This window comes from Erythrolamprus reginae, chromosome 1 (assembly GCF_031021105.1).
Source record: "Erythrolamprus reginae isolate rEryReg1 chromosome 1, rEryReg1.hap1, whole genome shotgun sequence".
NCBI classification, from domain to species: domain Eukaryota; kingdom Metazoa; phylum Chordata; class Lepidosauria; order Squamata; family Dipsadidae; genus Erythrolamprus; species Erythrolamprus reginae.
In genome coordinates, this window is record NC_091950.1 from 54,943,963 (window position 1) to 54,968,151 (window position 24,189).

Genomic DNA, 24,189 nt, shown 5'->3' on the forward strand with positions numbered 1-24,189 from the left:
TTGATATAAGATCTTATGCACTCTTATTTTCTCCTTTTGCTATCTGTTCTTGTTCAATTTGTAATTTGTAATAAATCCAGTTTCCTATTTTGTCCAAATTAAAACCATACACAATTTATTGATCAAACCTCTACCCTGTTGTAATATTTTTTCTTGGTGGAGAAAATGTTTAAATTCCACAATCTGATTAAAACCAATCCTGATTATTATTTCAACTGTCCTCAAAATAGATCGGTCTTCCACATTTTCCTACAGTAAAGAGGATAGCCTGATCTCAATTAAGAGGCTGTTCCAAAAGCACAGAAAAGTGACATCTTCTATTTACATTCTCCCAAAGCTCTGACAAACGTGTCACTATACATAGCTTCTCCCTGGATGTTCTGATTGGCTAGGCCAGTGAGGCAAACATATGGCACAGGTGACATGCAAAGAGCCATATCTGAGGGCAAGCGATGCATTGCCCTATGTGAACTCCTGCACGCATGTGCGTGCTGGCCAGCTGATTTTTGTCTGTTTTCGCTCTCCCCAGGCTTAAAGCTTCCTGAACTCTGGGGATGGTGAAAAATGGCCCAATGGACCAACCATAAATTTGGAAATGAACTTCCAGTTGGTCCACTGGGTTGCTTTTAGTTTCCAAACTTCCGGTTAGCCCATTGGGTCATTTTTTGCCACCCCCAGGTTTTAGGAGGCTTTCCTGAACCCTGGGGAGAGCAAAAAAACAGTCCAATGAGCCTACTAGAAGTCCGGAAGCTTCAGTGAGGCCTGTGCACATCTGCGGGGGGCGGGGAGGCAGTGCGGAACGGTTGTGTACATGCATGGAGGCAGTTCAGGGCTTATGCAAATGCGTGGAGGGAGAGCATTGCATTATGGGTGTGGGCACGTGCGTGTATGCTATTATCCCCATGAGCGCACCTTTTGGCACCTGAGACAAAAAAGACTTGCCATCACTAAGCTAGGCCAATGCTGCTTGGAGTAGTCATACTCTAGTTCAGGGGTAGTCAAAGTTGGCTCTTCTATGACTTGTAGACTTCAGCTCCCAGAATTCCTGAGCCAATCATGCTAGCTCAGGAATTCTGGGAGTTGAAGTCCATATGTCATAGAAGAGCCAACTTTGACTACCCCTGCTCTAGTTATTGTCTCTGGTTTTTCATTTCCAGAAGGCCTCAGTGAATCAAAGTATCAATCAGAACTAAACCCAAAAAAAGAGGCCACTTGAGGGCAATAAGGCCAAGATCTTGGTTGTTCACCAGAAATTTGAGAAAATTTCCAAGCAGCCTTTTGAAGATTAAACCACATATATTAGGTGTACACCATTGGAATAGGTGCCATCACTTTGTGAAAGTCACAGGTAACTAGCAAATGATGAGGATGTAAATGGAATATATACCTTTCTAGATGACACGTCTAAGAAAAAAACAACTCTATACAGTATTCTGTGACCATTATATATGATAGGCCTGATATTATCTGAGACAAGCTCATGGAGGACCTGAACACCTAAGAACCAGCCTAGGGTAGGAAGGCTGGAATTCCCAAACAATGGAAATTATTCTTAGCCCAAATATTGGTTCCAGAAACTCTGGAAGGAATCCAATGGAGCAAGAATTGGTACAGCAGCACATCCCAAGCTACAACCCAATTCAACAAATAGGTATTCACACCACAGTGACTCAGTCACAGAATTCCTGATTACAGATAAGCCCTCCTCACAATCAACCTCACCCTTCCAACCATGGTGTTGCAGTAATGTAAAAGATTGAATAATCTGTCTTTCATTGTACAAGTATACCTTCAGTAACTTGCAGCTACCTACACTGTTAAGTACATTCAGTTATGTACACTGCTAAGGGGGAGATTGAATGCTGACTTTGACAAAGTATTGGAGAATATGTAGATGCAGTAGCTATGTCTGCATTGAGAAACTAGACAATCATATTTTAGCCTACAATCTTGTGCAAACTCCCATGTCAATGGGTGTGGACTAGCATTAGAACTTTTGATGAATTGAATTAACTGAATAAATTATTGCAAGTATGTTATACATTGATGGACATGGGCAGTTCAAAAATGAGAAAAAATAAGTAAAAAACAAAATAATCAAAATCCTGCCCTTGAAGGGAGGAAACACAAAGATATACCGTAGATATGAATATGAAGAAGCAACAAGGTTTAATCTCCTTCACAAAATATGGTTGTCAGAGTTCAAGAGGCAAGTCTTTTCTGTCCTGGCTCTCATCCTTTGGAATATTGTACCTCTTGATATAAAGATTTATGCCCACTTCCTTTAGCTTTCCAAAAAGGCCTTAAAACATTTATTGAGGATTGTTCTGGAGCCTGGATGGGGAGGTGCAATTTTGGAAGTGGTTATTTGATTAAGTAGAAGGTTTTACTTTTAACTCTTTTTTTTACTTGTTAATTGTATTAATTCTGTTTTTATACTTACTGTTCTAATATTTTGCAGTACTATTTTTATTCCATTGTAAACCGCTCAGATTTGTGTGATAGCATATAAATTTAATAAATAAGTTCATAAGAACGAAATAAGATCTAGACGTTGGGAGGAGGTAAAAGAAAAAGCCACAAAAATACCATACTGTATTTAGTTAAAAGCAACACAGGAAAAAGGCCTAATTTGGGCTGAAAATATGATGCTGTCCAAAGTCAAGTTGATTTTTTGTTTTCATGTCTCTTTTTTTTATTCATATAAAAAAACGATAATCTTCATAATCATTATTTATTCCATAGGACAGAATATACTAAGTTCATGATGGCTGACTTCCTGCAAATAAATATCAGGAGGAGGGCTCCAAAAACAGGTTGAAAATAAAGCATTTTATCTTTAAATACAGAGACAGTGATGTTTAGAGATCAAAACATTGGGAAGACCCTTGAATGCTCTCTGTCCAACCCCTAGATCTTATTACTACAGACCAGGGGTAGGCAAAGTTGGCTCTTCTATGACTTGTGCACTTCAACTCCCAGAATTCCTGAGCCAATCAGGCTAGCTCAGGAATTCTGGGAGTTGAAGTCCACAAGTCATAGAAGAGCCAACTTTGCCTACCCCTGCTACAAACGATCGCACTGAATATTGGGGATTGAAAAAATTGGCTGCTTTGAATGGCTGTAGGAAAAGTAGGTTATCTTGCATTAACCTTATGCCATCAACTACCAAAGTTCAGCCGATATTAAGACATCCTTCGTTTCCTTTCTCACCCATTCCCATATAACCTGTTAAATAAGTTATAATATACAGTATATATATATATTACGACTGGGGGGGGGAGTCGTGTGGACTCCTTCCCCAATGCTTCCTCTCCTTTCCAACCCTCTCTACAAGGTGACGACGGTGTCACTCATTCAATCGTGCCGACTTTCCCGTAACTTTGTTGCGATGGGAGATACATCCGTCGAGTCCTCGGCTTGCCCCGAAAGCGGACGGCCACCCTCCCTCCCGTTTCGGAGCAGCGCAGCCTTTGCGTCCCCCCTCTCCACCTTTCCAATGTTTCTGCCGCAGTAGGTGTCCAAATGGTTGAGGAAGATCCTCTGGCTGCGAATTATCTCTTCTGCCTCCGCCACCGCCTCCTCTTCGTCCGACATGGTTGCGGTTGACAAAAACGCCCGAGGTTGCCAGGCAACCGACCCATGCGCTTGGCATGGGGGGGGGGGGCAGCGAGGGAAAGGGAGGAGGAGCAAAAGGGCGAGCAGCCAAAGACCGGGCGGGGGCGGGGTCTAAGTCTGAAGGGAAACCTCCCGTCCTCCGCTACGCCAGCCTCTTAAGCGGGCACAAGTCGGAGTTGGAGTATTAAGTGATTTATTACATCTCGCACAGCTCCTCAATTGCAGCCGGAACCCCCTGTGCTGAAAAGCCTCACTCCAATCACCCTGGAGCGCTAAGGGCATGTTATACATACATTTATCAATCCAACTTGGTTTGGGGTGAAGTTGTTAAGCAGATGTTGGATAACCGTCTGTCTGAAGTAGTGTAGGGTTTCCTGCCTAAGCAGGGGGTTGGACTAGAACACTGTTTCCCAACCTTGGCAACTTGAAAATATCTGAACTTCAACTCCCAGAATTCCCCAGAATTCTGGGAGTTGAAGTCCAGATCTCTTCAAGTTGCCAAGGTTGGGAAACACTGGACTAGACCTCCAAGGTCCCTTCCAATTCTGTTGTTATTATTTTACAATGTAGGGAAAACGGATAATAATAGAGAGGAAACAAAGCATGTACCCTTAAGATTTTATTAATATTGTTTCCGCATTGCTTATTTGACCCCTATGACAATCATTAAATGTTGTACCTCATGATTCTTGACAAATGTATATTTTCTTTTATGTACCCTGAGAACATATGCACAAATTTCTTGTGTGTCCAATCACACTTGGTCAATAAAGAATTATATTTTATTCTTCCATCCATTCATCCATCCAACTCTTGTGTGTACTTATAATTAGAAACACTGGCTACATTTACTTATTACACTACATCAATTTTTCTTAATCCTAGCACCCTTTCTCACAGGTCCTCAAAATCAAAATTATGCGGCAGCCTATTTTGAAAAGTAATTCAGTATTAAAATCCCTTCAAACTATTATGAGAAATGATAGAGGCACTGACTGCAACAATATTAATTTTTAATATAGTAAATATTGATAAATGTAACCCATACAAACAGAAGCTCCATAATTTTTTAAAGTAAGAAGGGGTCCTAAGAGTATAAGACCCATTGTACAGATCATTTATGTGCCTTTATTTAAACGTACAACCTCTAACATAAATCGGTAAACAATAAACATGGCCAGGCTATTCACAAAGGAATATGTAGTCAACTACATAAAGTATATTTCCTCCTATAGGTCTAAATGTGAGCATATATATACTCAATTGTTGTGCACTTCATATTTTTAAACAAATGTACAAAACAAAATACAGCATTTTAATAGTTGAAAGTATAAATTCCTGGACTAAATTATCAGCTACAATAAAACTATCACCCAAATAAATTCAAAGGCGCAAGATATATTTAAGACCTTCAAATTACAAGTTCATCTATCCAAGAACTAGGAATGTTATCATTATAAGGCAGAAAGTATCACTGCACAGTGCTACTATGACTGCTATACGTAAACTTGCATTTAAAACAGGTCCTTTTTGTAAGTAGTAAAAATTAAAAACAAAAAACCACAGCACCATTAGCAAATTTCTTATTTGGGTATCTAACTGTTCTCTCAATTCAAATCCAACTTGACTCTTTGGTTTTGAATTAATATTGTGTTGTACGTTAATTTAAAACAATGGCTAAAATACTTAAAGGTAATATAGAAATATTTAGTAACTGGGAATATATTAATTAAGGCGTGCAAAATACTTTCCAATATACTGTACATTGTGTAAACATTTAAACTGTAAATAACCCTTTATAGAATATGCATTCCATTTTAGCAAAAACTGTAAGAAAGATGGGGCTTTGTGAAGAATGCACCTTTTAAATTCCTTATCTTGTGCTTATAACCATTTGTATTTCAATTGATGAATACATTCATTATGCCAACAATTCATCTTCTGTTCAGGATTCAAAGTTTGCAACCCATACAATAAACACTGCTTTTTACTGCTCATCAGTATGGAGCTTAAAATGTTTGTGAGTATTTATTATGATTTCCTAGTGAGCTAGAGAATCTACAACAAATGGAGATAAATATTGTAAATGAAAAATCTATTTTACTAAGCTTGGCAAGGCAATTTTCTGTTTTTCACAAAATTCCAAGTTAGTCTTGGAAAACACGACTGTATTGTGCAAATTTTGAACAAGCATTATCTTGTTACAAACATTTAATATCAACTGCAGCATTGCTAAAACTAAGCACTGAGTTAATACAGATTAAAATAAAAATATTATTTAATAATTTGAAAGAAAATTAACCAAGACTATAACTTTATTTGGAATTTTGAGAACAAAATGAGTCATTTACTGAGAACAGCTTCAGTTAGGAAGGTTATAGATAGTGCTATTACAACTAGTAGAGCAACTACTGCTAAAAGCAAGGAATGCAAGTTAAACAAAGTATTCCTTTGCAAGTTCTCAGCATAATCTCAAAATTCTCAGTTACATTTTTTGAGCTCTCTTTTGGTTGTGGATTCAATCAGGACTGCCCATCACTTTTCAAATCTTCTAGTCTTTGTAGTAATGCATTTCCAAAAGCTTCTCGATATGCTGGGCTAACTGAGTCTAACAAAGAGTAGACAGTCTCATGGTAGGGATTCTGCAAACTGTCATCCATCTGGTCAAAATCATAAGCAACCACCTACAAAAGGAAAATATATTTCAATAGTAAGAAAGGATCCAGTACAATATAGACACATGAATAAAGTAAGACAATATAAAGTGTTCTGCAGACCTGTTCCCCCCAACTCCCCCCCTTTGGATATTTAAAAAACAACCAATAACATCAAATTCTCAAAAACTGATTACAGTAATAATGATGTAGTTCATGGATTTATATAGCTATAGTAAATCAGGTAATTATGAAGCATTTATTGCATCAAATTACTGATTCCTGGAAATTAATTTTCTATATAAAATATTTGGAACTTAAGGAAAAGGAAGTCGACTGCTGTTGTTTAGTAAATAGTCTGCAGTAAACACTTAAAAATACATACACAAAAAGAACATTACCCTGAGTCCTGCTTCTGTCAGCTCTAGGCAATATCTGTTCTTCTCCCTAGTTTCCACATTGATGTATGCTACCTCCTCAACACATGGGAGATTTTTAGAGACAAACATGTTGCTCACAGCAAACAAAACATCATTCACAACAGCTTCTGCTTCTATTCTCATGTCTTTCACATCGGTTCCTTCAAAATGGTTCTCAGTTCCAATGTTACTAGATTCATCCATGGAATTATAATCAGTCTCCATTCTGCACATAAAAATATGTGTATAATATTTAGTATATATCCAAAGATCTCTTACATTTCTTCAGCCATAACTTTTAATACATTTCTAAATGTGATGTGAATTTTCAGAAAATCTAGAACTATTACATTAGGCAATAGGAAATTCCAAATAGAGCACACTTTATTTTTTAAAAATACCTGAATTTTAAAATTTTGAAATAAACCTTCATTTCATGATTTAAAGTGGAAGTTTCAAGTTTCAAGTTTCATTGGATTTATATGCCACCCCTCTCCGAAAACTCGGGGCGGCTAACAACAATCATGAACAATATACAATAAAATCCAATACTAAAAGCAAATTAAAACCCCTTAATATATAAAAACCAAACATACATACAAACAAACATACCATGTATACAGTTGTAACGGCTTAGGGGGAGAAAAAAGTCTTAATTCCCCCATGCCTGGCGGCAGAGGTGGGTTTTAAGTAGCTTACGAAAGGCAAGGAGGGTGGGGGCAATTCTAATCTCTGGGGAGAGTTGGTTCCAGAGGGCCGGGGCCGCCACAGAGAAGGCTCTTCTCCTGGGTCCCGCCAAGTGGCATTGTTTAGTTCACGGGACCCGGAGAAGACCCACTCTGTGGGACCTAACTGGCCGCTGGGATTCGTGTGGCAGAAGGCGGTCCCTCAGGAAGCTTTTGGTACCCTCATGTGTTCTGAAGAAATTGATCTGTATTCAACACAGTGGCTATTTCTACTTTCTTCTAATTAACCTCATCGTTTATTACTATTTCCAATCTAAGCATGTTTCTTGGAAGCTTCATTCCCACTTGCTGCAAGCTCCTATTTTATAAGTCACTCCTTTTTTGCCACTCTCCAAGAGCTTCTGAGATCCTACAATCCAGAGGCCCATATTTCTCATCAATCCCACAACCCTTTCTCAGTAGTTCGTGTGACATAACTCTCACTCTCTATGCAACCTGAGAACAATGTGTAACTCATGGTTGAATTGGAGGAATCTTTGATGCTGAGTTTGGTTGCTGACTTGCCAATGTTTTATTACCCAACAGGGTAACACTATCAGTGAAATGTCGACAAGCTAAATGAAAATACAGGTAGTCCTTGACTTACTTAGTGACCATTACAACAGCACTGAAAAAAGTGACTTACGATCATTTTTCAGAGTTATGACCATTGAAGCATCCCTATAATTATGTGATCAGAATCCAGATGTTTGGCAATTGGTTCACATTTATGACCGTTGCTGTGCCTTTTGCGACTTTGTACAAATTCAGTGGGGAAGCCAGATTCACTTAACAAACAGGTTACTAACTTATTATTAACTGCAGGATTCACTTAACAGCTGTGGCAAGAAAGGATGTAAAATGGAATAAAACTCACTTAACACATGTCTCACTCAACAATAGAAATTTTGGGGTCCATTATGATCAAGGACTACCTGTGTTTTCATATATTGGGAACAAATGTAGGGTTGCAAATCATCTATATGAATGCATACAGGACACTCTCTGGCTGGCACAACTTCCCTGTTTCTCTAGAAACCATGAAAGTTGTAGCCCCAACACCTCTGGAATTGCACACGTATCACCTCTCCTATGAGAACTGCTTTGGTTGCTGATTTGCTTCTATGTGCAATTCAAGGTGCTGGTTGTCACCTTCCTGGCTTGGGACCAAGTTATCTGAGGGACTGTCTCTTGCTGGTCACATCTACTAGGTAATATATGTTGCGGGTCCCATCCTTTAAGGAGATACATCAGGCGATATCCAGAAGAAAGGACTTCTCCGTGGTGGCTACCTCTCTCTGAATCATCATCTCCTCAAAGATTAAACTGACCTTCCATTCTAGCACTTTTTTGAAAGACCTTAAAAACTGATTCTGTCAGTGGGCCTGGGGAAACCAGAGTGGGATGGACCCAATTACACAGGGGTCCACAATCTTGGCAACTTCAAGACTTGTAGACTTCAATTCCCAGAATTTTGAGAAACGAAATCCTCAAATCTTAAAGATGCCAAGTTCAAAAACCTCTGGGCTGGGGTTATTATTTTATTAAATTTATTTTTTATTCTTTTGATTTCTTTTAGCCTGTCTTTCTATGTCCTGGTAAGAAGGCCAGATCCTGAAGATAAAACTTAAATACTTGACCGCCTAATGAGAAGGACTCACTGGAGACGAGCCTAATGCTAGGAAAGATGGAGAGCAAAAGAAGAAGGGAACGACAGAGAAGGAGAAGGTGGCTGGATGGGAGTCAAACGAAGCAATCGGGGTGAGTTTCAATGGACTCCGGGAGATGGTAGAGGACAGGAAGGCCTGGAGGAACGTTGTCCACGGGGTCGCGGTGGTTAGAACCCGACTTCGCGACTAACAACAACAAAGCCTGTTAACTGTTCTGTTTCCCCCCATTGTATTTGTATTGTATATTGTTGTTGTGAGCCGCTCCGAGTCTTCGGAGAGGGGCGGCATACAAATCTAATTAATAATAATAATAATAATAATAATAATAATAATAATAATAATAATAATAATAATAATAATAAAGCCGCCTTGAATTGCCATGTGCGGGCAAGGCGGCGATATACCTTTTCTAAAAAAAATAAAATTAAAAAAAATAAAATAAATAACACAGGGCAAATGCTAGCAGCGGGTGCTCCTTTCTACTCCGACTTTAGATTGAACAGTCGCATCACCACCCCTGCGGTCCCCCCGTGCAGCCCCCTCCACCCCACCTCCTTTTCTAGACGATTTCGCCCTCCGGTCGCGCCTGCATTATCTACCCGTATCCATTCTCCTTCGGGGTCTGCCCGTCGAATAGGCCTTGCATCAGAATCGCTCCCGGCCAATTCAACTAACGGAGACGATCAGCCTGTGCTTCTCTCTCTCTGCTCCCAACAGCGAAGCCCACTCGGTTCGCCTCTTCTCACTTTCCAAACTGTCACGTGCCACGATCACCAGCGACCGGAAAAAAACAAGAGGCGCCACTTCTCGCTGCCGATTGAGCTTGCACGTGGTTTAGGGTGGGCGGAAGGGGGCAATCGTAGGACCGAAGGAGACGAGGATCCGAATGGGGCTGACCCAGGGATGTGATAAGCCTCTCTTAAGGACACGATGATTTCATTGCGAAAGCACGAATAGTTTAGGCGATAGATAGATAGAGGGATAGGGATAGATAAACTATATGTGGATATCGTTTAGGCCAGGGCTCTCCAACCTTGGCACCATTTAAGTCTTTCTGGTTGAGGGATTCTGGACGTTGAAGTTCACAAGTCTTAAAGTTGCCAAGGTTGGAGACCTGTGGTTTAGGCCACAGGAGTGGGTAAAGCTAGCTCTTCTATGGCATGCGGACTTCAACTCCCAGAATTCCTGAGCTAGCATGATTGGCTCAGGAATTCTGGGAGTTGAAGTCCACAAGTCGTAGAAGAGCCAACTTTGGCTACCCTTGGTTTAGGCTTTAAAAAGAAAACAAAATTGCCCCTTATCAAATTCAACCTCGCATTCACCTCCGCTTTGGATTTATTTTTGTCTTTTATACGTCTTTCCACCGGAACTAATATGACATCTTTAAAAAAAAACAGCTATGGAGGAACGATTGGAAACCTTTGAATATCTCCCTGCGGCCGCTTGCGAACGCTGCCTTCCTTTTTTGATGTCGACATTGACTCGCAAACTGAAAGGCCTCGGCTACTCTTGTTTTTCTCCCTCTTATCTCTACATCCAAAGGCGTAAGGTCAGGTGACTCCCCGCCCTCTCCCACCCACCCAACCCGGTTCACCGCCCGGGGCCTTCTTCTCCTCCTCCCTTCCGCAGCCCAGAAGATGACGAGGCTTCCTCGCAAAGACTTGACGTCCTCCGAAGCGTGGTTACGCGACCAGGCTGAGCGACGCAAACTGAGCCTAAGGGGCGGGAAACGGGGGCGGAGAGAGAGCGAGAGCGAAAAACAACCTCGCGGCCAGACTTCTCTGCGGGACGTCGAGCGAGCTTCTGGCGGGGGCGGGAGGAGGAAGCCGAAGACACCCCCCCCCGCGGGCCGTGGAAACCTCCCACGCCCGCCCCTCTACATTTCCCAGGGGGGGAGGGGCAGGCAGGCCTGGGAGAAGATGGCGGCGGTTATGAGGGGCGAGATGGAACCTCCCGCTCTCGCCGTTGTGGCGGTGCTCTTGACGTGAAGCCTCCTCGAGCAGGGACTGAATAGACGAACCGCGAGGCTCTCTTCCTGACCACTAAACCGAGACTTCCAGACGGGTCCCCGCTTCTCCTCTCAAGCAAGGCTCATTGTCCCTGTCCTCCCCTTTCAACTCCCTCTGACATTCGGTTGACAGCCTCGGCAGTCACGCCCCTTTCTGGAGTTCCCGACCGGTGGGGCTGTCGACCCTCCTCTTCTCCCCCCGCGTCCATTTCCGTCCTCTTGAAGAGACCCACGTCTGGCAAACTCCCAAAGACCCCTTTTGTGGATTCCTTCAGCGCACCCCCCTCCCAATCTCCTTTCCTTCAACTTCCCTGCGCTTCCCCAGCGATCTCTCTCTTTCCCTATAGACTTTCTCTCTCCTCCCGGCCATCATGCCTTGGCCCTTCTCGGAGTCGATCAAAAAGAGGGCCTGCAGGTATCTGCTGCAGAGGTACCTGGGGCACTTTCTCCAGGAGAAGCTCAGCTTGGAGCAGCTCACGCTGGATCTTTACCAAGGCACCGGCTGCTTGGCGCAGGTGCCTCTAGACAAATGGGTAAGTGATCCAGTTTCAGCTGGCAAAGGAGAAATTGTATTTAGTTTTTAAAAAAAGATTTATTTGCAGTTTAAAATATATATACTGTACATCACAATAGTCTTTTATAGATCTTTATCCATTTAATTGTATTTCATTGTTTTACAGTACTATATACATTGTACTTTTTTTTTGTAGAAAATTTTGTAAATAGAATAGAGGAATAAGTATAGATTTATAACCATATAGAACAGTGATGGCGAACTTTTTCCCCTCAGCTGCCTAAAGTGCATGTGTACACACTATTGTGTTTGCGCGAGTGCCCACACCCAAAGTTCAATGCCTGGGGAAGGCAAAAATACCCTCTCCCATCTCCCCCAAGGCCCTCCAGAAGCTGAAAATGCCTTCCCAGAGCCTCCGTGCAAGCCAAAAAATCAGCTGGCCAGTGTGCACATGGGTGCTGGAGATGAGCTTGGGCAACGGCTCACATGCCGGCAGATATGGCTCTGCGTGTCACCTGTGGGGCCTGTGCCATAGGTTCGCCATCACTGATATAGAGTATAGAGATATCAATGAGTAAACATGGCAATATATAGCCAAATAGATAGAAAAATAGATAAGTGAAATACCTATGTATTTGTGTGCCCTGATACGTTGTATCATACTACCTTGTTTCTACCCAATTGTACCATTTATTCCATGTCTCATCAAATTCTATTTCTCTTATTCCCTTAATTTCCACTGTCATTTTACCCATTTCTATGCATTTGTAAATTTTATCTATAGTGTTGTTTTCTGACAAATGGGTAAGTGATCCAGTTCCAGCTGGCAAGGGAGGAATTTTGACAGGTGTAGCCAGCTTGTTTGTTTCAGTTTCCTGCCTGTCTTCTCTTTATTGCTCTGATCTGGTCCCAGGCCATTGAGCAATACTATCCAGTTCCGGCCAGAAGTAATGAATACTTTTATTTAATGAATGCTTCTAGGGGTTTTAAACTGTTTTTATATTGTTTATTTGTTGTACGCTGCCCAGAGTCTGAAAGGAATTGAGTGGCTTATAAATTATCATTCCATTGACAAAATATTGGAGAGGGATAGAGGCTGTTTGGAGCAATCCAGGTTTGATAAGATTTAAAAACAGATTTACCTGTGAGCAATGAATATCTTATTCCCAAATAATTTGGATCATAACCCAAGTACCTTATTTCCATCCTTTTGAATTGAAGCCGTCATGGTGGCATTGAAAACAGTTGTCTCATTCAGGTTTTTTTCAGTTGGTTCTCTTGGAAGAAGTGCAAATTCATGTTAGAGTTAACATCTTAATCAACTCATATTTTAATACATTTTATTTGGTCCTGAACAATACCATAATAGTTTCAAAAAGAAACCAGGTAAGGAAAATATATCTAGTTTATGGATATTCTTCAACCCCAGCATTACCTCAGAGAGACCTGGTGCATAATCTTGGCGTCCTTCTGGACTTGCGGCTCCTGTTTTTGGTGATGCATCAGTTGCACACATACCTGAACCTGAATACTGCTCACAGTAACTCAGGCCAATTCAAGGTGGTGGTGGTTACCTTTAAAGCCCTGCATAACTGGGACTGAAGTACTTGAAGGGTTGTAGGACTGCCTTTTTCCAAACCTTCTACCTGCCCAACCAGATTTAGCAGAATGGGTATGCTGCAAATTCTGTCTGCCACAGTGTCTGCTGGCAGGGACTAAAAGACAGCAATTTTTTGCAATAGCCCCTCCTCTATGGAACCTTGTCCCTTAGGCTTAGCAGATTAGAATTGCTGCAACCTTGTTAGCCTTTTTAAGGCCTAAAAACCTGACTATGTTTCAAACCCTGGGGCACTGAATTTTAATTTATGCTGCCCATGTCTTCTACAAGGTGACTTTGGACAGCTATTTCAATGTGTTCAGGACCCCGTTTTCTGACTATATTGCTACCTAACCAAATATCATGACTTGTGTAAATTAATTTTGTTTCCATTGTTTTATTCTTTTTTAAATGTTTTAGTATTTTGATATTATATATATACTGTATTAGAAAATTTTCATCCTGGTACTGATCATCTCTTGAATGTTAGAGTTGTTTCCTTTCTAGCTTTCCTTCTCCCTTGTAAGATACCTATAGCTGTTAACATTGGTCTTCAATGCATTATGATAGCATTGCTTTGACTCAGGTTACCCGAAAGGGTCATTGTTAGCAGTATCCACCAATGATTTGTTGAGTAAAATTGATGTTGGGTAAAATTAGTAAGCCAAGCCTTTTTGTTCCTTCACTTTAGCATTAAACATCCTCAGTTAGTTTACCTATTAAAACTTTTTATTTCATTCTCTAATACTCTGATACATAATAAATATTAAGTCAACACTAAATGCAACCACCATTTAGTGTAACATGTAAGAATTAAATATGCATGAATACTAAAGATACCATTTGTTTCTTAAAACATAGGGTCTTTTTAAAACAATTGTAATTATAATCAGTACTTTCTGTGTTACGATAAAATTGACAATGTTAAGTGTTCGGAGATGCAAGATAAGTTTCATAAAATTTGCCCAATAACAATTCTTTTCATATAATGGACAGCTAGAATTCTGTTCACTACTTGATCTGGAGCAGATTCCCTGTCTTTGCTTAGTCTATATTTTAATAAAATATAGAATATTACAAAAAGAATTTATCTTTTGACTTGAAAATGAACTTTAAAAATTTTGTGATGTAGAGGAAGGTAATTATGAAGGTTAAGGTAATTCTAAATACAGTAATACCTCGTCTTACGAACCTAATTGGTTCTGGAAGGAGGTTCGTAAGGCAAAAAGTTCGTAACATGAAAATGTTTCCCATTGGAAACAATGTAAAAGCGATTAATGCATGCAAGGGGGGAAAAAAAATCCCCAAATGGCGCTCCGCTGGGTGCCGCCGCCTGGCTGTCACCTTTTAAAACAACCGGGGGGCTTCTCGGCATTCACCCGAACCCGAACTTTTCGGGTTCGGGAGGGTGCCGAGAAGCGCTGCCGCCCGCCTCTCACCTTCTTAAACAGCAAGGGGGCTTCTCGGCAGCCTCCCGAACCCGAAAAGTTCGGGTTCGGGTTCCGAAGGCTGCCAAGAAGCGCCCGGCTGTTTCAGAAGGTTACAGCCGGGCGGCGCCACTTGGCGGAGCGTCGTTTTTGCGATTGGCGGGGGCATTTTCAGCCGATCTGGATGCTGGAAAGGAGGTGGAGAATCCCAGTAGGAAATTCCATGGGCGGAGCTTTGACGTCACGAAGATGTCCTTCCTGGTCGGCCGAAACGTGGCCTTGTAAAGTGTCATTATTCTAAATGGCAAGAACCCTTCTTCATTTGAAACTATTGGATTTATTGGGTAGTTTTGCTGTGACTTATTTTCTAAGCTGTCTGAAAAGTTCTTCATGTTTATTGAAGTCCATCTTGGAAACTAATAAATGCTTATTTCCATTGCTATAGCCTGAGGATGTAGAGAGAATCCCTGGAGAGGTGCAGTTTATCACATCCATCTTGTCTTGTTGGGCACTAATGTTATCCAAGACTAAGCACCTGAAAGAGATTTTTCAGTGTCCTTAATTTTACAGTCTTTAAATGTATTTCCTGATGCCTGTGGTTTCCTGGATATAGCCGCCCCGAGTCTGCGGAGAGGGGTGGCATACAAATCTAATTAATAATAATAATAATCATCATCATCATCATCTCAGTTGTATTCAGTATCATTTTTACGATGTTTGGCTTCATTGGACACAATCCTACTTATTAAGCATTCAAAGAACCAACCTTTCTCTGCTCTCATGGCTACCAAGTAGAACTTCCTACTCGGGAAGGAATAGAATTACTTTGCCTTAGTTCTTCCAACCCATTCAGGTGGTTCTGAAAGATACTTATTATACTTTTGGAGGCTTCTGATATTGCTTATATGACAAAGATGGTCATGTTTCCTCCACCAGAGTCCCTCTTTGGGTCATCCGTGAAGGAAGCCAGCTTGGTTTCAATCTCATGCCTAGGCTTCAATCTTGAATGTCACATGTCTAGATGTAAACTGTTTCTTCCACTCTTTCCACAACTCTCCACAAATATTCAAGGCTTGTTTGGTGAGCTTTTTGTAAATTTGTTTTCCTTGATTTATTGTATATTCAGCATTCTGTATTCTGACTGACATCTTTTAGAGCTTCTAAGCCTAATAAGCTCCCTGGGTGATATTTTCTAAAGGAGTAGGTCATGCTAGGTCAATAACTATAGGAAAATGCAATTGAGAACATCAATAATGGTAAAGATGTTTGAGCTATAAGCTGAATTCCTCAGGAAATATATATTCTTAAATAAACACATATTCTGTTATGTGTACTTTTATGGGATTGTTTTTAATTACGGTAATTTTTTGTTGTTTCATCATTTGAAAACATTTGCCTTGTTTCAGTATTTTAAAATGTCATTATCAATGTGTTACTATTAATACTTTTCCACATCTTTTTATTACCTATTAACACAGTAACATGTGCTTACATAAGCACAAATTGTTGTTGGCAAGTTTTATATACATTTTGTTAAAAATAACAATTTATCTTAATTGTAATAAAGCTTTTACAATCAACTTTTACCTGTTAGGTATGTTTATCTGTGAGTATGAAATTAAAGTTTGTAATACTTAAAATGGTAGTGATAACTACTGTATTTCTGGGGGTATAAAATGCACTCCCCCCCTCCAAAAGTGGGTGGAAATGTCTGGCATCTTATACGGTAAACATTGCTGAAGCCCTCCCCTCCCCGTCTCCCTGCCGGTCTCCACCCTTTGGCCTTTGCCTTCCAGCAATTTTCCTCCTTACCGTAAAAAGTCTGGTCAGTTTCAGTTTCTGCCTCCCAGAATACCGCCTTTCACCTGTTCCAGGCTGCTGATATCACCATCACCCATCGCTGCCCATCACCGTTGCCGCCTATCAATGCCTCCACATGCCCCGTTTTTGGCCCATCCCTACTGCCTAGAACGGGCTGAAAATGGTTTGTGCAAAGATGGCGATAGGCGGCAGCGGCAACTTGGGCAGTGGCGATCCCTGCAGCCTAGAACAATTGAAAGGTGGTATTCCGGGAAGCAGATTCAGCTGCCAATCTGTTGCTTGTGTTAAATCAGACTATGCTGAAGCTGACCAGACTGTTTGCTGTTTGCTGAAAAGAGGCAATTTGCTGGGAGGCTGAGGCAATTTTTTTCCTTGTTTTCCTCACCAAAAACCAAGTGCATCTTATAGTCTGGAGCGATTTATAGTTCAAAAATATGGTAATGGAATTTGTTGACACTGGATATATGAAGCGAAATGTATTACTTTATTGCAGCATAAAAGTTATAGAAATGGGTATATCCAGCCATATTGAGTATGTGAATTTCTATGAATGCATATCCGATTTGCATTAAAAATACAGATTGCAGAGGAGAAGGAAATAGGATTAAGGAATTTGTTTTTTTTGTTTTTTGTATTATATAGTAAGAGCTACGATGCATCAGATGAGAAAGCTGGATATATATAATATTCTATCATATTTTTTCCTCAATGGTTAACCATATGTCAATAATTACAAGCAGGACATTAGTACATTAATATTTTTCATGTATGTTTTGCACATACCAGAACCATTGTATACTCATTGTGACTAGTAGACTTTGGTAATTTTAACCTGTATGGATTGGTCTAATCATCTCCCAAAGGCATCCAAATTGACAATCATCTCTATTATTTTAAACACACTGGGATTTTTTAAAAATTGTTTTTGGTGTGTGCAATGCTTTAGCTTCCGTCTTCAAAAAGAGCTTCAAAGCACACAAGAGTATGAAAATAAGATCTGTCTGCAGTTTTTCTACCCACCTATTTTCCTCTAATTATGGGGCAGCTTCGGAAGGCAGCCACAAGGTGGGATCTAATAACCATACACCAAATACCCAAAAGTATTTTTTTTAAAAATTCTGTATCCACATTTCCACATATCGAAAAATACCTTTTGAAGATTGAATCTAAAGCATTGTACTACCCTAACGGAAACTTCTATTTTTTGGCAGCTAAATGTGATTTACCCTAGATACAGAAGAGAAATTAATTACCCATATTGATATTAAAAATGTAATTAATATTACAATTTCTGATAAATACTACAAATTCTATGTTCTTCCTGTGCTTAGAGCCTGAACGAGATTTTGGAATCTGCAGATGCTCCATTGGAAGTTACTGAAGGATTTATTCAGTCAATATCTCTGTCCATTCCTTGGGGCTCTTTGCTTCAAGATAACTGTGCACTTGAAGTAAAGGGTTTAGAGATGGTTTTCAGACCGAGGCCTTGTCTAGGTAAGTTAATAACAGTTGCTTGTCATTACATATTGTATAATTTTTTTGCATGTTGGAAGATGTAGATTAGTGTAAATGAACTAGTATCACAATACAGATAGTTCTTACTTAATGACCTTATTGGGACTGGCAACTCCATTGCTGAGTAAACATCATGTAATTGTCTCACATCGCAAGAGAAGTCCTGGCAGTCATGATTCCAGTTAAGCGAATCATTCATGGTCTTTAAGCAAGACATTACATGATGGCATCACATGACCTGCTGGTTTCCCTGTTGACTTTGCTAGCTGAGAAGGTTGCAAATGGTGCTCACATAGCCATAGGAACACTGTGGTAAATATGAGGTCTGATGATAACCCACTTTTTCAGCACTGTTGTAATTTTGAACTGTAATAAACAAATAGGTGTTAAGTTGTATCCACTTAATTTTTGCTAAGTGGAATATCTGAATATCAAATAGGTATGGTATCATGAGCCAATATGTATGTTTATCCATGTCTAATCAGATAATAAGGAAATAAGTATTACTGAAAATAATCTCCTTGACTCGGGACAAAGAATATTGGTCAGTGTTCAAATATATACAATTTTTGGCTCAAATACTTAATTTCAAAACTGATATGCTTTGTCTTATAAACAAGTTTGTTACTTAATATAAAGACAGCTGTAGGCTATTGATACGTATATAGATTCACTGAATTTACAACTTGATATTTTAAAGAAGAGATTGAATAGCCACTTATTTGAAATAGTAGAGGGTCTCATGCTTGAACTGGGGATTGGAGTAGAAGACCACCAAGGTCCCTTCCAACTCTTTTATGTTGTACATATTATAAACTCACATCTGATTTAAAGTTTCTTCATAAAATAATAGTTTTCATATTGCTTTTCTTTTGTTCAGAATCTTGACCATAACTACATAATTATATCTATTGTCTGAATTCTGACTATATGGGAAAAGCAGTTTTATTTTATAATGAGGACCCAATTTGTTGGGGGCAGACTCTAAACCACTTAGAGAGGGCTATAAAGCACTTTGAAGCGATATATGTCTACTATTGCTATTATGTAGCCATATAATTTTCATTTATCATATTCATGCTTGGAGAGGTCCTGCTTTTCATTCACAGGCAATATAAAATTGCTGATTAGCATCTCAGAGCATTTGGAAAAATCCTCAGAATGCTTAAGACCAAACCTATTACACGTATTAGGTGTTTGTAATATAATTATCCATATTTCCATGTTCTGCTGTAGAAGTCTACCCTTTTGAATTCTACAGCAGAACAATGCCATATTTTTGGAGTATAAGACGCACCTTAATTTTGGGGGAGGAAAACAAGGAAAGAAATTCTGCTTCCGCCATCCAGCAATTTGCCTCACGGCAAACAGTACAAATGATGCACACTGTTTGCTGTGTATTTCTGTGCATGTGTGCCTGACCCATAGAAATAGCAAAGAATTGGACAAATGTACATAATGGCAATATATTAATAATTTTATTATTATTATTAATAATAATTTATTAGACTTGTATGTCACCCCTCTCCAAAGACTCCAGAAGATGCCAGAAAGTTTTCTTAAATGTAATCACACTAACTCCTCCCAATTATTTAAATAGATCTACTCCAAACATGACTAAATCAAGATTTAACTCAGATGCCTTATCTTTATACTAAAGAGGACACTGTTACATTTCAGATTAAACTTTAAAGAGCTTTAAAATGTATGTGGCTTTCTGGAAGTATAGTTATTCTCTGATATTTAAAAGAAGATACAATACTACTAGGTCTAGTTGGATCAAGAATTTATCTTAAATAGCTTCTTCATTTTGTTTAGAATAATAATAAAGCAGTCTTTAAAAAAACCTTGAATAATTTGAACATTCTACAGACATTTATAGTTATTGACTTACCACCTTGCATCCAGTTCAGCAGAAAATAACAACCTGTGTCTCTTTCCCAGCAATTTGGCTCCTTGCAGCTAGTTTCACTTTCAGTTTAACAGGTGGCCTCAAATTAGCTGAAGGTGGGAAAGCTGATACTGAGCTGCTTGGCTTAACAGGCTCTGTTCTGTTTGCTGAAAGGAGGTATAAATTTCTAGGAGGCAAAGGTCACAGTGTAGGGGTGGCTGAGTGGGGCTATATCCCATGTATAAGATGCACCCAAGTTTTCACCTTCTTTTGGGGGGTAAAAAGAAACATACAGCACAAGCATACCATACATAAACTATATAGGCCTGGGGGAGATGTCTCAGTTCCCCCATGCCTGATGGCCATGAACTCCTGCACTAGCCCAGAGGCTTCGCCGAGCGACGGCGAGTTAAAGTCCCCCAAGACAATAAGTCTGGGGAACCCCACCGCCAGCCCGGTTACCTCTTCGAGCAGCACAGGTAGGGCTGTTGACACATAGCTGGGAGGCAGGTACGTGAGCAACAAGCCCACCTGAACCCCTAAGTCCAACTTCACCAGGAGGGACTCACAACCTGCAATCTCTGGGGCAACGAGTCTACGCAAGCAAAGGCTCTCCCTGGCTATAATAGCCACTCCTCCCCCCCTTTCCTGGGGTCGAGGCTGATGCCAAATCTGAAACCTGGCTAGGCAAATTTCAGAGAGAGGAACTCCTACTTCCGGGCGCAGCCAGGTCTCAGTCACAAATGCCAGGTCGGCCTCCCTATCCAGGATCAAATCCTGGATGAGGAGAGCTTTATTTACCACCGACCTGGCATTGAGTAGCAGCAGCCTGAGCCCAGGGCCAGAATTACATTCGTCACCAGTGCCCTGGGTTGAGCTCACGGAGTTGGAACAAGGGATTGCTGTTAAGCAGCGTTCTCTCCTTCCCCTAGAACAGCTAGCTCCATGGCTTCTGCCATATCTGCCTCTCCCCAGCAGTACTGGGATATTCTGACCCTCTGCCACCTCAGAGATAGGTGCCCCCTCCCCTCCTGCCTCTCCAGCGTCAGGTGGGCCAATTAAGTCAGTCATACTATTTCCATTCACCTCGTCAATACCACACTCCCACCCACCCCACCCATCCCACCCCACCCATCTCAATCATTCATCCCATATATGCTCCTAAACTCATTCCAATTATTCATCAATTAAAAAACCCCCCAATAATTTAGTTAAAAATATAAGTTAATTATTAAAGCACAAAATAGAGAATATAAAAATCTAAAAATATAAATATATAAATATATATATATAGAATATAAGAAATTGGTCAGCAGCAAAATAGTTTTGAGTTCTTAGTTGCTAAGTTCTGGATTAATTAGAATGTTCAAAGTCCTGGGTAAAAAAAAAAGATTTCCTATTACTGATTCATCCTCGTGATTTAATATTGCTAGTGGCTGAAGTTGACTAAAAATAAAGCATGTTTGACTTGTTTTTGTAGCTTCTAGTTCAGAACCAATGTATTGGTCAAGCTTTATGACGAGTAGCATGCAGCTTGCAAAAGAATGCCTTAGTCAAAAACTGACAGATGAACAAGGAGAAGGGTCCCAGCCTTTTGAAGGACTTGAGAAATTTGCTGAAACAATTGAAACAGGTACTGTTTGCTTCATAAACTACAAAGTAAATGATCAGTTAGTCAAAAAGTATATTTTGTTAATTAAGTCACAATAGTGGTCAAATTTTAAAATGTTGTGGCATTATTTAGTTGCATATACAGGTGCATATAGGTGCTGCTGTGGTGTGATGGGACAGGTTTGTATAAATTACTTTCACAATAGTTAGAAAAGGGAGGTCAGTGACAATGTTCCACATGTTCGTTCAGCAGTCTCAATTGCCCAATATTTTAGTCCTTAAACGTTTTCTACCCAGATGGTTTGAATTGTTAGAAGAAATGCATATACCAATTATTTTTCTTACATAGTGATTAGTGCATTGTAATCTGATTTTACTTGGGAAGGTGGGGGGGGATGAAAGAGTTCATTTGCCTATATAATTAAAAGGAACAATAGCAGCATCGTTATTTCAATTTTTTTATCAACCAGAAGCCAGGATAGAATTCAAAAGCACTATGCGTTTATTTTATGCTATCTATATGCAGGAATCTGATAATCTAACAATCAAGGCAAATTGGTGCCAAATAAGAGTCAAGGGAGTTAAAAAGAGTAGCTGGACATAAATCTCTTTTAGGATCGTAGCAGTTCCAAACTCATGAAGTGTTTAACTCCACCCTCAGGCTCAGTCTGGACATTCCTACATCAGTCAGTGGATGTAGGAAATAGTAGTAGTATCTACTTAGCTGATTATATAGGTTTTTAAGTATTTCTTTCCTTCTGGCTTAATATATTATGTGATCAATTATTATTTATAAACTGTAGTTTATTGCTCAGTGTGATGTGTATTGGATTTGATAATATGATTCTTTCTGCCTAGTCAGAATCAAGCAAGTGTAACACTTATTTCTTATCTTGGTATTTTTTCTGTAGTTTTAAGAAGAGTGAAAATCAATTTTTTAGACACTGTTCTCAGAATTGAACATGTGCCAGATAATTCTAAAAGCGGAACAGCACTGGAAATTCATATTGATAAGTAAGTAGATTTTGTTTTTGTTTTTTATTTTAAATGTTGGCTGGAATAGAATCAGTACTTTATGAGAATTTAAAATAAAGCTTCTATTTATTCCTCAATACAGTGATCCCTCGATTATCGCGAGGGTTCCGTTCCAAGACCCCTCGCGATAATCGATTTTTCGCGATGTAGCGGTGCGGAAGTAAAAACACCATCTGCGCATGCGCGTCCTGTTTTCCATGGCCGCGCACGCGCAGATGGTGGGGCAACGGCAGTTCGGAGGCTGGCAATGGTTGTTTTTCATGCCGGCCACCCCCCCCAGCGCCTCCGGGCTCCTCGCCGCTACCCCCCGCCCGATTCGCCCCTCTCACCGGCTTTCTTGGGGCACAAGTCCTCCTTCAGCAGCGCTTGTGGCAACGGCTTCTCGGCTTTTTCCTTCCCTCCCTCCTTCCATCCCTCCCTCCTTCCTTCCTTCCATCCCTCCCTCCTTCCTTCCCTCCTTCCTTCCCTTCTCTCCTTCCATCCCTCCCTCCTTCCATCCCTCCCTCCTTCCATCCCTCCCTCCTTCCTTCCTTCCTTCCATCCCTCCTTCCTTCCATCCCTCCCTCCTTCCATCCCTCCTTCCATCCCTCCCTCCTTCCTTCCTTCCTTCCATCCCTCCCTCCTTCCATCCCTCCTTCCATCCCTCCTTCCTTCCTTCCATCCCTCCCTCCTTCCATCCCTCCTTCCATCCCTCCTTCCATCCCTCCCTCCTTCCATCCCTCCTTCCATCCCTCCCTCCTTCCTTCCTTCCATGTATAGTCTGGAGGACAGAAGGAAAAGGGGGGACATGATCGAAACATTTAAATATATTAAAGGGTTAAATAAGGTCCAGGAAGGAAGTGTTTTTAATAGGAAAGTGAACACAAGAACAAGGGGAACAATCTGAGGTTAGTTGGGGGAAAGATCAAAAGCAACATGAGAAAATATTATTTTACTGAAAGAGTAGTAGATCCTTGGAACAAACTTCCAGCAGACGTGGTAGATAAATCCACAGTAACTGAATTTAAACATGCCTGGGATAAACATATATCCATCCTAAGATAAAATACAGAAAATACTATAAGGGCAGACTAGATGGACCATGGGGTCTTTTTCTGCCGTCAGACTTCTATGTTTCTATGTTTCTATGTTTCCATCCCTCCCTCCTTCCATCCCTCCTTCCATCCCTTCCTCCTTCCATCCCTCCCTTCCCTCCTTCCCTCCCTCCTTCCCTCCCTCCTTCCTTCCTTCCGTAAAAAGCACTTAAACAATGACAGAATAAAAAACCCCAGCCCTCACCTGTGTTTGAATTTCATTCACTCAGTCATTCATTCATTATTCTGTATGCCACTCAGTCCCAACACTTTCAACCCACAAATTACCATTTCCCATCCCCTTAATGTACTGTACTGTACCTCTACCTGTACCTGTACTGTACACATTGAATAACACACTTAGTCATCCTGATAGAAATAATAACAATATTTATTTACATTTTTACATTTTGGGGGGGGGGGTTAGCATAACTAGGATAAATCGGGATCTTCTTCTATCACCATGTCTACAATGGATGCTGCAGGTGATGGTGTGACAGACCTCGTGGTTTTTGTGACAAACATAGTTATGGGCAGTTGTTGGCACATTTTCTTTTTCTTGGCTAACATGGCTCTGTATGGTGCAAAGGTGTTGTCAAGGGAGGCCTTAA

General features: G+C 40.4%; 3 protein-coding genes across 4 annotated transcripts in view; 1 reads left to right on the forward strand and 2 right to left on the reverse strand.

The window, feature by feature from the left end:
- Positions 1 to 3,631, reverse strand: part of AK7 (adenylate kinase 7) — a 43,942-nt gene extending 40,311 nt beyond the window's left edge. Inside the window, exon 1 of the mRNA XM_070752626.1 lies at positions 3,493 to 3,631. Within this exon, the coding sequence (XP_070608727.1) occupies positions 3,493 to 3,597 (105 nt within the window). The 5' untranslated portion in view covers positions 3,598 to 3,631. The remainder of the gene's footprint in view (positions 1 to 3,492) is intronic.
- A 983-nt stretch (positions 3,632 to 4,614) lies between these two features.
- GSKIP (GSK3B interacting protein) lies at positions 4,615 to 10,873 on the reverse strand. 2 transcript variants are annotated; one of them, XM_070752752.1, is made up of 3 exons: positions 10,851 to 10,873; positions 6,674 to 6,917; positions 4,615 to 6,302 (listed from the first exon to the last, which is right to left on the reverse strand). In XM_070752752.1, exons 2-3 carry the CDS (start codon positions 6,914 to 6,916, stop codon positions 6,141 to 6,143), a joined length of 405 nt encoding a protein of 134 aa, XP_070608853.1. In that variant the 5' UTR covers position 6,917; positions 10,851 to 10,873; the 3' UTR covers positions 4,615 to 6,140. The 2 variants fall into 2 exon arrangements, with proteins under 2 accessions (XP_070608853.1, XP_070608845.1); XM_070752744.1 differs by lacking the exon at positions 10,851 to 10,873 and adding an exon at positions 9,686 to 9,927.
- The window catches only part of ATG2B (autophagy related 2B), a 66,715-nt gene continuing 53,354 nt past the window's right edge, over positions 10,829 to 24,189 (forward strand). The window contains exons 1-4 of the mRNA XM_070752637.1: positions 10,829 to 11,627; positions 17,785 to 17,947; positions 21,340 to 21,492; positions 22,382 to 22,484. Coding sequence (XP_070608738.1) covers positions 11,466 to 11,627; positions 17,785 to 17,947; positions 21,340 to 21,492; positions 22,382 to 22,484 — 581 coding nt within the window. The 5' untranslated portion in view covers positions 10,829 to 11,465. The remainder of the gene's footprint in view (positions 11,628 to 17,784; positions 17,948 to 21,339; positions 21,493 to 22,381; positions 22,485 to 24,189) is intronic.